Below are 18,970 nucleotides of genomic sequence, written 5' to 3'. Positions count from 1 at the left end.
CTCAAATAGATATCAGGTAAAATGTTGTATAGAAAGCTGCCATTGTTCTTTGCGGCTGTGCAAATGGGTTCGGTACTCAATTTGCGAACCCGTTTGCGCTTCCTCCTACACTTCGAATGTCTCACGAATTTTTCCTCCTTTTTAATTCGTCAATAGAACATTGAAGAGAAAAAGAGTTGAATTCTTTCCCAGACATCATTAACAGCCATGCTGTTTTTATGGGATTTCTTTTGATGAAGATACGCTATACAGTAGACGTCACGATCTATGAAAATAGCGAAACATCCGTTACCTTTGCAATCCTGGGCGCAACTGGTCACACTAATGTGTGGGAGACTACGCGAAGGATCGCGGTTCGCGCGTTTTGATGTCTGTTAAAAAGCAGACACAGCTTGGAAAACCACGAATGCAGCGAAAACTGCATAATCATTTGCAAATGTCGTCCTACACTTGCGGGTTTGCGTATTCGTGCGAATGTGAGTGACCGGTATTACGCACACGACACGCTCTACTTCGTCGCGTTTAAACTGACAATTGATTCAGTAACTGAATTTAGAACAGTGTAATCAGGAGCTTCTGAATTCAGTCGACTAAATTTAACCAAGTGTAATAAGCCTTTTAAATGAATCCATATTTGCAGAAAATTGCCTTTATTACTTTAGAATGGTTACTTTTTAGGATTTTAAATTAATCCGCATAATTAATTTTCTGTGGAATTACGAAGGACGTCTATATCAATCAGTGGGGTTTTAAAAGTACCAGCCAAAGAAATTTCTCTTGAAATTTCAAAACAGCGCTATTAAAAATAAATATATATATTTTTTAGGTAACTATGTAATTAGCCTAATAATGTATAGGTAATTAAATTATGAATACCTAAGTGCGCTGCGAGCCCCTGTGCTCTTTTTTTTTTTTTTTTTTTATTCTCGTGAAAAAAATTTTTTACTAGATCTAATTTGGAAATAGTGTATGATGTTCCTACATAAAGTTTAATATTACCAGTTTGAGGTTTAGAAATATTACACATACTTTTGATACTACATTGCCCATTTTTAATAAAATTGCTTTTATATTTTCTTAATAGACTAACTTTAATTTTATATGTAATTTCTCATCGCTACCAATAAATGAAATAAAACACACGTTATGAAAGCAAAATTCATATTTTTTTTCTCACATATCAGACTTTTGTCTAAATCGATAGAATTTTTAAACGTTTAGGTACATTTTCTTACAGGATATTATTGCGTTACGTAAATTATTTCTATGAAACTATTCGCTAAGTAAACATGCGAAGTAACAATAGTATAGAGCAAAAGCAGTAATAATTATTTTAGTATTAAAATGAGGAAAATAGATATGAAACCATGGTAAAGTCGAACGATTAAGAGCTATGAAGTACCATGTATCCATGTTGAGAAGTCTTAAGACTGGAAAAAATATGCTCTAAATTTGAATCGTTTTTTTTATTGCTTAAATGGGTGGACGAGCTCACAGCCCGCCTGGTATTAAGCGGCTACTGGAGCCCATAGAAATCTACAACGTAAATGCGCCACCCATCTTATTCTTAAGCAAAGGTCTCAGTATAGTTACAACGGCTGCCCCACCCTTCAAACCGAAACGCATTACTGCTTCACGGCAGAATAGGCTAGGTGGTGGTAACTACGCGTGCGGACTCACAAGAGGTCCTACCAGTGCAAATTATAATTTTGCGGGTTTGATTTATTAGCGATTGTAGTTAACAAAACTCACAGGTCACCTTATTTTAAGTTAGGGGTTGTAACGATACTTGTAACTCATGTGCTAATCTTAGACATTATTTTGAAAATTAAATCAGATTAGTAAAGTTCACTTGGATAATATGAACCAAAAAGTAAAAATGTTTTAAAATGGATATTATATCACGCTTATGATATGATTTTCGAACAATTTACATAAGTTATCATAGTACCTTACCATGGCTTCAGAATATAAGAAAAATCTCGAGATACACAAGAAATAAGAATAAATAAATGCATAATTTTGCGCTGTACTTATTTCATTCATACACGCCATGTCTCTATGTAAATAGATAATATACTAATAAAATTTTGCTAAATGGCAGCATTTGAAATTTTGAGCCTTGAGAATAAAACCCCATCACAATTTATTATTTAACCTAATTCTATTTAAATATTTGATTTGGTATGTGCTTGTAACAATATGTAATATTTTGAAAATTTTAACGTCTTCGATAAAATTCAGAAGTTTAGAAATTACTCCACTTGGCAAAGGGACAAGGTTTCTATCTTAAATAGCCTATGTAGGAAATACTCTTTTATATCCGATTTGGACAATAGTTATCGTTGACGATATATATAAACTATTGGAACTTGATTCACAACTTTATCCTAAATAATTGATTTACAGGATTACAATTTAAAACATCCATTTAAATTGGGATCTATTTCCAACGCAACAATTAACTTTTTTCAAATTTAAAATTTTCCACGTTTTTTTAAAATTCACTTTCCCGCCAAAACTTTTGATGTTGTCATTTGGATTGTAATTAGAGTTCCGAGAAAAATCACTAGTAGAATTAATATTCTCAGGCAAGCTGCGTAATAATGAGTAAAAGCATTCCGATTTAACATTTAATACAGAAATTTTATCGAAATCGCCATGTATTGCCACTTATTAATGTCACTAAAAATCATTGATCTTTTTCATTGCATTCAATATAGCTTATTTATGGGTCTGCATCAGGGGACTTAGACAACGCTACATTTTACTAATTTTAATGCTTGTACAGAAAATTGGTGGGGTTGACCATAAGACAACGAAAAATTACTTCGAGGGTTGAAAGAGTATTTGGTTCAAGCGACATTTCTCTACGCTACATTTATCTTTGTAATTAAAGGTGCGTTTTATTTGGTATTACCATCGGTTCGCTGGTGTTAACCGAACTTCAATTATGTTTACTCCATTCAAATAGATGAAGCAGTTTTTTTGTTATGGCAATTTTTTCCAAATTTTAAACTTCAAATGGCTCTCCTGTAAAGTTGCAAAAATGTCGCTTAAAGCCAAATACGCTTTCACCCCCGAATTTGGTATACCTTACGTCATCCAATACAGCTGTGTACATTGTAAAAGTTTTACCACTATTAGAATGTATGTGTAGGCTCTTGGTGACGTGCAGGGTTTAGTTTTGTTTAACACGGATGGCGCCAGTGTGCTTAGTTCGAGTTTTTAACGTTCTCGATAACGTAAAAGTTAACTCAAATTTGTATGGAGTTGGAACGTTTGCCTACGTTTGCCGCTAGGATAAAAAACTCGCACTAAGCGCACTGAGCGCTACTTACGTTTTTATTTGTGCTTTACGGGTTCGCCATTTCGGAATTTAATAAAAATAATTTAGATTTGGTTCAGCAAATAATTATTGTTTTCAATTACGGCTCCGGGAGCGGGCCTTTTCACCATGCACGTCAAAGGATTTTGTGATAAATATAGCGTATACGATTTTTTGTTGTGAAATTTGCGTAAATTTTATAATATCGTCAGATGCAGTATTCAACATATTGTACAGGTATTGAACGATCGAAACTATGAACGTCTATGGAAGTGGTTATTTCTAACAATAATCAATACGCTTTCAATTCTTTAACGTGACTACCTAAACATCACAAAAATATTGGCTAATTTGAAACTAAGTATAAAGGTACGCGTCCATTGGCCCGCGCTGGACGCACCGCGCGCACGTGACGCAACAGATTTTATTTTGGTTTGTATTTTTAGATTTTATTTTGCTCATAAATGCCGGCATTGCGTGCGGGCGGCACGGATAGTAGTGGACGCAGCATTATGTGATATCATCAGCTTTGTATGATTTAATTTTTTAAATAAACTTTGTAAATTAAAATCCGTTGCGTGTGGTGCGGGCCAATGGACGCCTGCCTTAAGGTACATTAACAGTTACGCACTTCCGACACACTAAAACATTAGAAGAAAAAAAAACTGAGAAATCTATACTAATATTATAAAGAGGAAAGATTTGTTTGTTTGTTTGTTTCGAATAGGCTCCGAAACTACTGGACCGATTTGAAAAATTCTTTTTCCATTAGAAGCCGACATTGTCCCTGATGAACATAGGCTACTTTTTTTTTTTTTTGGTTTCTTGTGTGTTTTAATGTTTCCGAAGCGAAGCGAGGGCGGGTCGCTAGTATAAAGTAAATACAATTTAAATAGGCAGAAAAAAATGTTATTTCGTTTTTGACTTTTTTTGTCTTTTTCAGTTCATTAAAAACATCGATTTAAGATGAAAAATACCAATGTACTTTTAAGTTTTATATAGTAGGTAGTAGTTTAGCTGTTCCGGGCAATATCAATGTCTGAGCGATAGTTCCTTGCATGAGACTAAAAAGAAACAATATTTAGGTGAAATATTAAAAAAATAAATATCACAATATAGATAAGGAACACTGCAAGGCAGTTTTTTTGACTGTGTACCTACCTATAACATTTTTTTTACTTTACAAAACTGAATACAATAAAATTACGTTCATTCATAAAACGCACCTAACTCGGATACATTAAACATTAGAAAATGCAAAAATCCAACGCTGGCTAATAGGAGAGAGTTAGTTATAAACGATGCTATAAATAGGTATATCTAATGAACCGGGTAAATTTACATCTCAAAAATGATAACATCTCTTACGAGTCAATAGAGAGTATAATTTATAAAACATTCAATATATTTTTTTTGGTGCTTAGGAATGCGCTGTGTTTTCATGAGCGTTCGACATCCGATCAGTGGCCGAGCATGTTGGCCGACATGTGTGAATGCGCGCCGCGTTTGCGTCGTCATTGCCGTATAGATCCCGATGGAGTCTCCTGTTGATTACAGATAAATTAACCTCAAGAAATTTTGTTAGTATAATAATTATATTGACTAAGGAACTACATTTGGATTGAATTGGATCTGTGTGCTTAGTGCGAGTTTTGTAACGTTATCGAAAGCGAGAAAGTTAGCTCAAATTTGTATGCAGTTGGAACAGCGCCCCTAGCGGCAAATGTAAGCAATCGTTCCGACTCCATACAAATTTGAGCTAACTTTCTCGCTATCGAGAACGTTACAAAACTCGCACTAAGCACACAGATCAATGCATCGAGCAGGAACTCAAAAGTTTTTTTTTGCTTAGGTGGGTGGACGAGCTCGCAGCCCACCGGTGTTAACTTGTTACTGGAGCCCATAGACATCTACAACGTAAATGCCGCCACCCACTTTGAGATATAAGTTCTAAGGTCTCAGTATAGTTACAACGGCTGCCCCGCCCTTCGAACCGAAACGCATTACTGCTTCACGGCAAAAATAGGCGGGGTGGTGGTACCTAACCGTGCGGATTCACAAGAGGTCCTAGCACCAGTTTGCAGTGATTTTTGAGACACATACATCCCGATCTGCTAGGAAAAAGAAACTTTTGTCTATCAATTCAGCTTGCCGTAAATTCTAAGAACATGCATATGTAAATATTTTACAAATTTATAATAGTTAAATAATAATTTAATGTATATTTTTTTCACTAATATTCCCAAAATTTCACTACAATACCATATTTTTTCGCAGTTATTCCCATTTTATGGTTTGTTTCATTATTTTCTACGGACTCTTTGTTTTTTGTTTAATCATTACATAATACGCAAAAGGAACTCCAATCTAACTGGATGCACATAAGACGACAATCCTATTCTATTATCATTATAATTCCGTCCTTTTGAAGACTTCACAGTTTTCGTGATCGCCAAAAACCGATGAAAACGGTTTATTTCGAAATAATTTAAGTTAACTTACTCTATTTAAGATTTGCTCACGATGCAAGTCCAGAACAACGTCGAACGGCGCTATCTGGAGACTCAGCCCCACCTGCGCCTCGTGGTCTACCGGGGAGGTACTGAAACATTTATACGTATTTTGGTGTTTGGTGGTTATTTTCGACTTCGTCAGTTTGTGTATTAAAGTTGGTTATCATGGAGTTCGATTACGGAAGCTATTTGATTTTACTGTTCGGTGAACGAGCTCACGGGTCACCTGATGTTAAATGATTACTGCAGTCCACAGAAATAGAGCACAGCGTAAATGGCAACACCTCCTTGGAGACGCGAGTGCAATGTTACGATCGCATTTTGTATATACCCGTTCCCTGGCTCCCCCAACCTTCCAAAACGGAACACAGGATTGCTGTGCGACAGAAAAACGCAGGCCAGTGTTATCTACTCATTAGTTATCGGCGGTAGATCGTATTTACATCACGCATTTGTTTACTTTTTACATTTTTACTGGTGGTAGGGACCTCTTGTGAGGCCGTACGCCACACCACCACCCTGCCTATTTCAACCGTGAAGCAGTAATGCGTTTCGGTTTGAAGAGCGGGGCAGCCGTTGTAACTATACTTAGGACCTTAGAACTGATATCTCAAAGTGGGTGGCGCATTTACGTTGTAGATGTCTATGGGCTCCAGTAACAATTTAACACCAGGTGGGCTGTGAGCTCGTCCACCCATCTAAGCAATAGAAAAAAAAATCGCATTACGCAATTTTATAATTGGTGCGGATTTAATTGAATATCTGTAATAATTCAGTCGGTACTAAAAAATAGCATGCGATTGTGAGCAATCTGCGAATAGCGCTTTCTCAGCAGCTACTTAGGCCAAATCGTGAGAAGTGGAGACGAATGCTTGAAGAGGTTCTTTAAGAAGCTTGAGTCGTTGGAAATTCAAAAGGCAAAAGCTGAAGTGGCCGAGATCAGATCAGCGCAAAGGCGAAAAACCATCTTGAAAATTCCATGCCTCAAAGATTTACCGCAATCCTTACCATGACGGACACGGAAGAAGAAAGATTCAAATCTACACAATATTGGTACTTCATGCTGGAAGCCGAGTATTTACTTGGAAAAATGTGCAAGCTAGCGGCATATGACAGATCAATAGTCTAATGGTCTCTGAATGAGCCTACAAAATCGTATGTCACGAGTTCAAATCCTCTCGGGGACTATATTGAGTTTGTGTTTTTTAACCTACAGACACAACCCGCTGAGTTTCTCGCCGGATCTTTTCAGTGGGTCGCGTTTCCGGTCCGGCGGTAGATTCTGCGAAGCACGGCACTTGCTAGGGCTAGTGTTAGTAACGTCTCAAGTTAGAGCCCCGTGAGCTCACCTATTCGCTCGGTGACGCTAGCATAACCCTCTAAGATTACCAGCTTAGGTAGCAAAAAAAAAAGCGTTTTTATTTTTTTATTTTTTATTGCTTAGTTGGGTGGACCAGCACGCAGCCCACCTGATGTTAAGTGGTTACTGGAGCCCATAGACATCTATAATGTAAATGCGCCACCCACCTTGAGATACAAGTTCTAAGGTCTCAGTATAGTTACAACAGCTACCCCACCCTTCAAACCGAAACGCATTACTGCTTCACGGCAGAAATAGGCGGGGTGGTGGTACCTACCCGTACCTACCCATCCCTGGTAAGAGGTCCTACCACCAGTGATTACGCAAATTATAATTTTGCGGGTTTGATTTTTATTACACGATGTTATTCCTTCACCGTGGAAGTCAACCGTGAACATTTGTTAAGTACGTATTTCATTAGAAAAATTGGTACCCGCCTGCGGGATTCGAACACCGGTGCATCGCTACATACGAATGCACCGGACGTCTTATCCTTTAGGCCACGACGACGGTATTTGAACACTAACATAATCGCATCGATTGATATACGAGCTTAACTAGCGCCTTATCTTTAAGGCCACGTTTTTAGTGTCCTGTGTGCTCAGTGCGAGTTTCTTAACGTTCTCGATAGCGTAAAAGTTAAGCTAATTTTGTATGCAGTTAGAACAGCGCCCGTAGCGGCAAACGTACGCAAAGGATCCCATTCCATACAAATCGCACCTTTAGAATTGGAGTGGCTTAACTAAAATTTATAAGAAAATGAGTTTTATACTTTGAACGATTAATAAACATGTCTTCTATCAGTTTATAAAATTAAACAGTCTCTTTTAGTCTAGAAAAAGACAAAGTACTCTTAAAGTTAAAGTATTAAAATCGAAACACTAAAAAAATACAAGTATTTAATTAGATTTTTAGCGTTTACCACATAGCGAGAATTTTAAGTCACTTCAATTCTAAAGATGCGAAATTTGAGTTAACTTTTACGCTATCGAGAACGTTGAAAAACTCGCACTAAGCACACTGAATATATCGACGCTTGAAAGGCAAACGCGACTAAGCGACAATAACTGCTTTGTACCTACATAAATGATAGGCAATAACCATATTCGATGCGCAAAAAAAATTATTTCTAGGTCTATTAAAATCATTTCAATCCTACAGCTACAAGCTAGATTCGTTAAAATAAATTTTGTTTTCAGGTATTTTAACTTTAAATTAGTCTACTGTAAAGTTCACGCATTGTCGCTTAGTCACGTTTGCTCTTTCAAGCGTCGATAAGCATTTGTTGATTTCGGCTCACCTAATCTCCGTTGTCTGCTGCTGGTCATGCAACAAAGGTAGTTGGTCATCGGCGCGTGCGTGTCCGTGGCACTCACAGCGGCAGTGCTCGGGCTCCACGTAGCTGAAGACGAGACCGCCCGTGGAGCCCGGCGTCTCCTCCGTAGGCGTCGTGGCCACCGCCCCGGCGGGCAGTGTCTGTATACGTTTCGGTTGTTTCCGTCGCTCGGGAACGTCCTCGAAGTCAATCCATTCTTTTGGACGTAAATCTGTTCCTATTCCATATTTATAATCGTTTATAATCGATGTGTTAGTATTGCTCCGATAGAGTAAGCATCTCGAAGCGTTCGTGACTTAACGATTTTTTTTTATTGGTTAGATTGGTGGACGAGCTCACAGCCCACCTGGTGTTAAGTGGTTACAGGAGCTCAGAGATATCAGTCCTACCTTTTAAACCGAAACGCATTAATGCTTCACGGTAGAAATAGGTAGATTGCTGGTACCTACCCCTACCCAACTTACCTTGATATGCCTTGCCGCTAGCAAGGACGATGTTTTTAATATGCGTAAGTAACGGAATCTTTGAACGTCACGAGATAGCTTCCAATTGACTTGAGAATTTGCACAGGCGAAAAGGACAAGGACAATACAATCTTTATAAACTTCGCTCTAATATCCTGACTACGGTTAAGCAAAATGTGAAATTAAAATTGTTAGTTCGGTTTGCTATTAAAGCACGTTTTTTTTTGCTTTTGAACTACTATTATTTTGAAGATGGCTCACGCAATACGAACACGCTAAACCTTTTTATTGATGTTTTCATTTTTAGTTTTCCGTTTATGTTCAGGTAGTTAATTATCGTTGTTTCCCTTACTAATGATATGTCAGATTAAAATTAACTAGACGATGACGATGAGCTTTGCTCGGTTTTTTTTTAATAACGCCATCTTGTTGTGTCTTTAAAGTTTAGTATTATTATTCGCCAATAGATGTCGGGAAGAGTTGATTATTGAAAACAGGAATAAAACAACATTTTCTGAAAATAAATCGTAGCTAGATCGATTTATCGTCCCCGAAATCCCCTGTATACTAAATTTAATGAAAATCGTTAGAGCCGTTTCCGAGATTCAGATTATATAGATATATATTAATATACAAGAATTGCTCGTATAAAGGTATACGATAATTACTCACCATCTCCTCCACTACGAGTTCTCGGTCGTGAAATTCTCGCGGTCGGGGCGGCTGAAACTGTTCTAGAACGACGCGGGAGTCTAATTCGTAGCTTGTCGGCCGGCGGTGGGTCGCGGGCCGGAACCGGCGGAGGAGGCGGCATCCGCGGGCGCGGGGTCGGTGGGGGCGCCGCCCGCGGTCGCTCTACTGCCGACACGTGCACTCCAGCGCGTTCCCGCACCGGTATCATGGGTAACGCGACCGGCCGCTCCATCGGTAGCGTCGTCGGTACGTAAGGCAGTTCCTCTTCAAATGACTCTTGCACTACAAGTCCGCGCCGCTCCACCTCACTGCCGCCTTGTGGAGGAGCTGTTTCAGAGCTCGGCTCTGACTCTGAAGAATCGCGGGGTGCGTCAACTGCGTCATGTGGGGTTGTCACACTAGACCCGCTCGGCTTAGGTATCTCGTCACAATTTCCGTTTTCCGTCACAGGTGCAACGTCTTTCACGGTCGGCAGTCGAGTATCTTCAACGTCGTGGAAGCTCGGAAATGAGCCGGATATTTCACTCGTTACGCTCGGCGTCTTTGTTATGCTGAATTGCGTACTAAAAACTTGTTCTCGGCTACCGACATGAGTTGTGAATACGATTCGCTCTTTCCTTTTTCGGTGGCCCTCATCTATCACGTGTTTCGGATCAACTGGTGTGCTGATTTGCACTTTTTCAACGCTTTGCTCTTTTGTTAAGCTTGCTTCGGATCTGTCGGCTGCGTCTCTGTCCTCTGTGAATGATATTCCGTTCGATGTAGATACAGGAGTATCGTGTTGAGCAACGGCATCCTGAGTAAGTTCAATAGAAATGGGAGTTGAATAATCAATTTCGTAACTTTTTTCGGTGGGCGAATGTAGGGGTATTATGATACTTCCGTCGGGTAGAACTTGTCTGTGAATTGGTTTAGACGGAGTCCGCGCTGGCCCCGGAACAGAGTCTGGTAAGGTACGAGCGACGGGTGCTGAAGCAGGTCTCACAGGCTCTCTGTGTACCGTTGCCTCTATTGCTTTCGGTTCAACATCCGAATTGCAGCGAGCGGCACTTGAACTCGGCCTTTCGTCCGGCGGTGTTCGCAATGGAATGTGGATAATTCCGTCTCTTGTGTCTTCGTAATATTTAAGACGTTCGACAGGACGCGTGCGCTCCATTTGTAAAGAAGTAGCAAGGGGCCGCTGTTGATGTACGATCGGCGATCCCTCTCGAGAGCTAGGAGATGGAGATGCAGCGCTTCGTCTTGGGGTCCGAAATAGGGAGAGCACTGATCCACGAATCTTGCTCGCTGAGGTCGGTGTTGCTGAACGATCGCGACTTTTACTGCGTGATCGGCCGTCTGTTAAGCTTCGTTTACGTCTCAAAGCATCCGACGGAGAGTCAGGTGATGCTATTGTCTCTCGAGACTTAAAAAGTGAACAAAAAGATGATTTCCGTGATACGGGTGGTCCCACTGGTGAAGGCGTGCGGCTTTCGCGATGTGAACGACGCTGATGGGGTGCCGGGCTTGGCGGAGCCCGGCCCACCAACTCGGTCGGTCGAATAGCTCGTGAAGAACCAGCATCGACTTCTAAAATCGCCGGTTTGTAATCACCTGAAGATTTATCCGGTTCGTAACTTAGTGTCGGTTCCGTTCCAGGTTCTTCTTCATATTCATCGTCCGGTTTTAATTTTATTCTAATGATATTCTTTGATCTATTTTTACTTTTGTAAACCTCGGGTTCGGAGGGCTCGCGCCGCAGCCTAGGTCTAGCGCGCCGCTCTTCAGCTCTAGCTCTATTATTCGTTTCCTTCCGACGTTTTTCTTCCTCCGTCGGTAGAGGTGAGGTAACTGAAGCAGGTTCAGTGGATTCTGTAGGTGGCTTTTCTTCAGGTACAATCACTTTAGGTGTCGTGGTATGTGTAGCTGTGACTGCGGAAACAGACACGGTGATTGTCACTGGGGTGGAAGCTAATGAAACTGTTGCCGATGATGGTGAAGACCGAATCACTGTCTTTTCCACTGTAGCTTCGGTGCGGATTTCTCTATGGTCTCGGGCATCTACTGGTGTCGGAGGAGGAACCGTCATTTTGGCGATTTCAAGGAGATGCTCTTCGACTACAGCTGCACAGATTTCTGGATCGTTTTCAATTGGGCGAGGCCCGCAGAATGATGTTTCTAACAACATTCTGTGAGGTGAAGGTGAACGTGAAACTCCAGACACTACCGATAAGCGCGACGTGCGACTTAAGCCGGATAGGGCTGAGTGTGCTGAGCATTGAGAGCCGATGCTAGATAATCGACTGGTGCGTCCAGAAACGGCCAAGAGCGCAGCTTCCGAGCTCTGGCTGTCTTTGCGGGAATGTCGGCGCTCAACGGCAGGAGGTGGTGCACGGGGCTCTCCAGGAGCACCCTCTAGAAAAGCAAGCTCCTCAGTTGAAGACCGAAGATCTAGAGCGCCGTCTTCGCGAAAACCTAATTCAAGTTTGGCTCTTCCGTCTTCACTCCCGCCGTTTCCCGCGAACAAAGCTAATTCAGGTGAACTATCTCGCGAATCGTGGTGGCTCGAGCTAGAAGCACGAGATATATCGATACGCGGTGTCGCCGGCGTAATCAGCCCCCCTGCTGCTGGCGTGGAATGCGAACGGGCACGCTGTTCTGGAGGTGCGAGAGATTCGCCACCAGTGACTCGTGGGGAGCCTGCGGGGTCCTCTCTGATCTCGGGCAGGCGAAATGATTGCTTTGTTTCTGGACTTGACTGTAAGCGAAACGAAAATATCGATAGAAAATAAATAAGTATTCTCGTCTACGTTCTAAACACAACAAAGAGACGTAAGCAATCTATCTATATAGATCTATATTGTATATAAAAATGAATTGCTGTTCGTTAGTCTCGCTAAAACTCGAGAGCGGCTGGACCGATTTAGCTAATTTTGGTCTTGAATTATTTGTGGAGGTCCAGAGAAGGTTCAAAAGGTTAGATAAATATGAAAATGCTCGGAATGAAATAAAAATAACAATTTTGTTTTTCCTTTGATGTGTCCCCCGTTGGACGGATTCCTTTTGTTTGTTTTAAGTATATTTTATACAAAAGTTTAGGTCTTTTATTTATCGATTGAGGCACTACGAAGTCTGCCGGATCAGCTAGTTTAAAATAAATTCGAGTACTCATAGCAAATATAAAAAATATACTGATTAGTATAATTCATGAAACGACAATAAATAAAGCTAGAAAGAGACAGTGAAAGATACATACTGGCGGTCTCACCTCGTCAGAGACGTCGTGATCGAAGGAGGCGATGGGCGCTGGACCGCGGCGCGGCTGGCGCACCGGGGCGCCGCTCGCCGCCATGGGCCGCCCCTACTGCCGCATTCTGCCTCGCGCCTCTGCAACCGCCACGAGTAAACCTCCACCTCACGGCCTATTCACTAGCCACATCAATCTCTATAAATCTCCTACTCTGATACTTAATAAACCGGCCTTCTGTTATGTAATTCTACACAAAACGCAAGATTAACAGCACTTACGTTGGCGATGTCACGAAGCGGTACTATCGTCCAATCTCGGGACTGAATAATAACGACGAGCCACTAACATTTATCGGGCCACAATACGGGCAAGAACATATTAGATTACATTTCGATTTAGCGATCCACGTAGCTTGAGACGAAACTTTCGGCGCCTTTATAAACACACCATTTTGACACGACGCATCGCAATCACCGAATCGAATTTCGATACACTTTTATAAAGCAACCATTATGTTATTCCGTTGCAAACGCAATTTTCTACAGTATTCGCGTGGCTTAACTGTTAAAGCTTATGCTTGGCTGACTTTGGCCAGGAACGTACCTGGTCTTCAAGGGTTCATCGCGCGTGATGTCAGATACCATCGATAACCTACGGGGCGCATGCGCTATCGGCGCGCAAGCGTGCAGGCCGCGCCCTAATTCTCACAGCTCGGGTACAAGGCAATCGAATAGTCAACTAGACCTTACAATAATCTCTATTCCAATTATTATTGGTATTTTTTAAATGATGATTTACGACCATGAACAAAAAGTGATTATTATTTCTAATTAAGCGAAACGGGCAGAGTTATGTTCCAAGATGTGTCAAAAGGGACTTCGTAATTGGAATAGAATATAAGTTTGTTTTTTTGTATAATAGTCGCGCTGTTTGCTTGAAACAAAATAAACTTTGTTTAATTAATTACACTGAGTCTGTATTGACTAAATCGCGCCATAAAATTTGTACAAATAGCTCAAATGTCAAAGTTAAATTATAATATTAATAGCTATGTACCTATAGGATATGGCTCCCATAACGTCAAGATCATCTCTCGACGAGCGCATGGTCGTTTTGTAGTTAGTAATTGAGTGGTCCTGGAAGTCCAAAGACTATGATGCCCACTTTCAATGGCATTTAACTAACGGATTTTCTATCTATCTAATCTAGTATTTCCCGTAAATCGCTAATAAACTATGCCCTACGTATAAAATGCGAAAGAACTTTTTTAAGCAAACTTTTATCTAAGCTGACGAATAATAATATTAAGTAAAAATGACTGTGAATTGAAATTGGGTAAAAAGGTTTTTAAGAAATAAACAGAACTGAACTTTTAACTGGAATAAATAATAATTAAAAAAAACTAACAAAATACACTTTTAATAAATTTGAATTAAAAATAGTGTAAGAAAAAAGGATTCTATTGTAAAAAAGCGTGGACCTAAGGACGCGGGATTGCATCATTCGCAGGGATCATATGTGGATGAGGGTCGTGTGTGCAATAACCATACTAGCATAAATTTTAGTATTTTATTTTTGTTTTATCATTATTATTATTATTATTTGTTTTTTGTTTTTATTATTATTGCTTTTGTTTTAGTCCGAGATTGTGGTTATTATTTTTATTTAATTCTAGTATAAATAAAATGTTAATGAGTGTAATATGGATGCAAAATCTGAAGTAAATGAAATAAAAAGAAAAAAAATAGCACATGCAAGTTTTGTAGTGCCAAGTAATTTTGAGGGGACAGTTTTCTACGCTTCGAGGTCACGAATCACGATTGAGGACTGAGTTTGTGTGAGAACTAAAGGTCGTGTGGTTCTGGTTCTGTTACTCCTGCTTATTGCTGAATCTCTATAAGCTCTATTTGTTCATAGCCCACTCTACTACCTAAGCCTAGAAACTGAGCTTAATAACTCTTAAGAGTATTTATTGTGCAACCAAAAAGGCCACTATCACATCTAGGAAAGAAAGACTAACTTGTTTGGAGGAAATCGAAAAAGAAAAGGAATAATAACAGACGACAGTGACAAAATTAGGGGAGAAGAAAAAACATCCAAATATTTATTTATTTAGCTTAATGCACAGAAGTACAATGGCGGACTTAATGCCTGAGACATTCTCTACCAGTCAACCAAGGGTGGTATAGAGAATTCTGTAGTAGGTGCATTACTTAATGTGAAAATAACCAAACTGATAATAATATTTCATACAAACACAAACACATTTATATACATATATACAACATATGTCGTCTAGTTCATTATTTTTCCCTTTCTGCACAACAAAAAATTCCATTTTATAGTTGGATATCATCGGTATTGTTCCTATTCAGAATTATTCCAGGTTCGTCCGAGATACTTTTAAACTTACTCATAAGCTATTTTTAAGAAAACCGATAGCTGCTTCTTGATTCGACCCTCGGTATAGTTATAACAAGCGTCGTATAACATGCATCAGGTGTCCAGCCCGTGTGCTCTCAAAATTTATCGTCATACATCCATACTTTGTATAACTTTATTTTCATATTATATTTTTGCAAGAGTGTTCGTTTATTTATACTTTTTTCATCGTAACGAAGCAGCGTATTGACGTTATTCTTTTAAAACTGAAAGTAGACCTAAATCTGTGGCACACTACTGACATGGGCTACCGTTTATCCCGAAAAAACATTTAATTCCCACGGGAAACTACACTGACACTTACCATTGACCACATTTTGTAGTCGTCGTGGCCTAACGGATAAAACGTCCGTTGCATTCGTGTTGAGCGATGCACCGGTGTTCGAATCCCGCAGGCGGGTACCAATTTTTCTAATGAAATACGTACTCAACAAAATGTTCACGATTGACTTCCACGGTGAAGGAATAACATCGTGTAATAAATATGAAACCCGCAAAATTATAATTTGCGTAATTACTAGTGGTAGGACCTCTTGTGAGTCCGCGCGGGTGGGTACCACCACCCTGCATAGTTCTGCCGTGAAGCAGTAATGCGTTTCGGTTTGAAGGGTGGGGCAGCCGTTGTAACTTTACTTGAGACCTTAGAACTTGTATCTCAAGGTGGGTGGCGCATTTACGTTGTGGATGTCTATGGGCTCCAGTAACCACTTAACACTAGGTGGGCTGTGACCTCGTCCACCCATCTAAGCAATAAAATAAAAAAACACTGGGGTAGCCGCGGTAATATCTACATACTTTAATGCGTATATTAATGCAATCTGGAGTTATGTAGTGTGTAAGTATAATTTAAATGCTAAAAATGTATTAATGTTAATACCTTGGATGTGACAATAAAATCTGATGCGGTGGCGGGTCGAAATGTGCCCCCAACGAAATGTCCACCAGAGCGTGGCAGGTCATTTACGACCCACCAACATTAGGGTGGATTAAAATGCTAAAACATTGCGAAAATATCCTGTATACAATTTATTTATATATTAATACGTAAAGCAAAAACTTGGTACCCTATTTTACGAAAATTGCGCGTATGAAATTTTTCATACTTATTGAGAACTAGCTGTACCCGTCCGCTTCGCTGGGCATTTAAAATTAACATTACCGTAAAATGGGGTAAATTGGGACAAAATCTAACTTCAGATTGAATTTTAAAATAGTTCCAATTAAATAGTCACTGCTCAACCAAAGAAATAAGTTAAGTCTTGAACGTACCTAGGTGATAAAAACCGTTACATTATTTTAATTATTCAATTTAAAGAAATAATCGGTAAAATAATGGCCATCCCGGGCCATCCCGGGCCATCCCGGGTGACACGGGTAAGGGTTAAATTGGGATATTTGTAAGGGTTGTCAGTTCGCAGTACTGCGATATATAGGTAGGTAGGTAGGTGCCATACAATTATTTATATGGACCGAAATGATGAATACAATCCATAATTTAAGCACAATACACAACATAGTGTAAATTAAGCTGGTTTCTATTCCGAAGCGATGTGACGTGAATGATAATCAACAATACAATGATCAAAAAAAGTATGTGCATGTTAGATTTTAGAAAAGTATTATTTAATTTCCTTAAAAATCACAGCTCTGAAACAAAATCATAAAATAGAATAAAAAATAGAAAACAAAAGGACTGTAAATGCAATAATACAATTTTATTTAATCAACATTTTCAAAATAATCTTTGAGCAAGAGTAAGATATCAGGTGAATAAGATAAAAAAGCAGATTTATCTGATTACTGCCTATAATAACAAAAATAAAAGAAATTCTTTCTAAGCTAAATAACTAAACTCAATTAATTCACTCACACATAATTGGAACCTAGATATCTCGGATTTTTAATTAATGTTACATTTAAAATCTGAGGCATGTTTTTATTTGTGTGTGCGTTGTGAATGATAAAAAAATCATGATTCGACGCGTGAATAGATTCTGAAATAACAAAAGTTTTGATTCGTTTGAGTTCTTTTTAATTTTTAATTTTATTTTATTGCTATAAAGGACATACGACCGGGCAGATATTACAAGGTAAATGTCGCGAAAAAATGTAATTATATATATACTTTTATTTTACCTATAGTACTTACATAAAGTAACTGATAAACACATTAACCTTCTTTACATCACGCAATTGAGTGATAGTATAGACTAAAAAATCTATTATAAGATATCAGTGACAACCCTAACAAGCCATCCCTATTTTGTCTTTTGGCGTTCCCATTTTGTGTTTTCTCGTCCCTAATTTTTCCAGTCTCGTTCCAAACTACCCCACATACGTCCCAATTTTCCCCAAAAAGAAAGGAAAAAATATACATTTTTTATATTGTCGAAATATTGTATTTAAAATAAGAATATTGCAACTTACCGTTTGTTGTGGTATTTCCAGGTGTATTAAAAACTTATATAAACTGTGATCTTATTGAAAAAACAACGATAATATTACTTTTTTTAAAAGTTCTTTAAGCTGTTTTAAAACGCACTTTTCAACCACTATTTTCAATTTAATTTGACGAATTTTTGGGACCAACTTAACTCATATTTAGTACTTCTATAGTTAACTTGGTTTTTCTTCTATACATTGATAAATATTAACATAAACAAAATTAGGTAGATTCCGTGCTACAGGTACTTTGAGAATCTTCCGCAGGTTTGTCCCAATTTATCCCAGGATCCCAATTTACCCCATGTCATGGTATTATTTCTCACCCCTACAAAGGTGTGGTGTAGGGAGCCAACACTCACATAAATATTAGCCTATCAATTAAGTACATGTATTTTCTACATGGATGCCAAGTTTCAAGTTAATCGGATGCATGGTTCAGTAGTTATAACAGAACATCCGTAAAAAGCAACGTAGATTTATATATTAGTATAGACATAGAGGAGTGCAGAGTGCTATTTTTTTTAATTACGCATAAAAAATACATTAAATCAATAAAAAAAAACATCACACACGCTACCATGTATTATTAGACGCAACGCATATATTTAACTCTCAGACACAGCCCACTGAGTTTCTCGCCGGATCTTCTCAGTGGGTCGCGTTTCCGATCCGGTGGTAGATTCTGCGAAGCATGGCTCTTGCTAGGGTTCGTGTTAGCAACGTCATCAGGTTTGAGCCCCCCGTGAGCTCACCTACTAAAGTTAGGGTTACGCTGAAATAGCCACTAGGGCTATCAGCTGAGGTAGGAAAAAAAAAAAAAAAACATATATTTTGTTTATTATTAAAGTCTGTGGTCAAATTAAGAATAGATTAATATTGTTTGTCTTGAATATTATTTGTCGATAGTGTAGCCTTGGTGCAATCTGTGATTGTAGTCTTGACAAGAGACCCATAATAATGTTCAAACTTATAATTTTAATTATGGTCCAATTTCGACCGCTGGCGAACCACTGGTAGTATTTTTTTTTTTGCTTATATGGCTGAACGAGCGCACAGCCCACCTGGTGTTAAGTGGTTATTAGAGCCCATAGACATCTACAACGTAAATGCGCCACCCACCTTAAGATATAAGTTCTAATTGTAACTATTTTAATGTTCTC

At 39.0% G+C, this 18,970-nt stretch overlaps 1 protein-coding gene and 1 long non-coding RNA gene across 5 annotated transcripts; both read right to left on the bottom strand.

The window, feature by feature from the left end:
- Positions 1-1,144: 1,144 nt before the first annotated feature.
- Positions 1,145-13,607, bottom strand: LOC114252842 (uncharacterized). Of its 4 annotated transcripts, none has more exons than XM_028187522.2 (6): positions 13,527-13,607; positions 12,930-13,060; positions 9,674-12,431; positions 8,502-8,754; positions 5,831-5,930; positions 1,145-4,872 (listed from the first exon to the last, which is right to left on the bottom strand). In XM_028187522.2, the coding sequence occupies exons 2-6, from the start codon at positions 13,023-13,025 to the stop codon at positions 4,843-4,845; spliced, it is 3,237 nt and encodes a 1,078-aa protein (XP_028043323.2). In that variant the 5' UTR covers positions 13,026-13,060; positions 13,527-13,607; the 3' UTR covers positions 1,145-4,842. The 4 variants fall into 4 exon arrangements, with proteins under 4 accessions (XP_028043323.2, XP_089590950.1, XP_028043314.2 ...); XM_089734824.1 differs by having other exon boundaries at positions 12,942-13,060; XM_028187513.2 differs by lacking the exon at positions 13,527-13,607 and adding an exon at positions 13,202-13,520.
- Positions 13,608-17,065: 3,458 nt separating this feature from the next.
- Positions 17,066-18,122, bottom strand: LOC149501033 (uncharacterized). The gene is made up of 2 exons (XR_016324608.1): positions 17,793-18,122; positions 17,066-17,359 (listed from the first exon to the last, which is right to left on the bottom strand). It is a non-coding gene; the product is annotated as an uncharacterized LOC149501033 (long non-coding RNA).
- Positions 18,123-18,970: the final 848 nt, after the last annotated feature.

The sequence above is a fragment of the Bombyx mandarina genome, chromosome 18 (genome assembly GCF_030267445.1).
Source record: "Bombyx mandarina strain Sakado chromosome 18, ASM3026744v2".
In the NCBI taxonomy this organism is placed as follows: domain Eukaryota; kingdom Metazoa; phylum Arthropoda; class Insecta; order Lepidoptera; family Bombycidae; genus Bombyx; species Bombyx mandarina.
The sequence above is the reverse complement of the archived record's forward strand: the minus strand, read 5'-3'. Positions and strand labels throughout refer to the sequence as shown.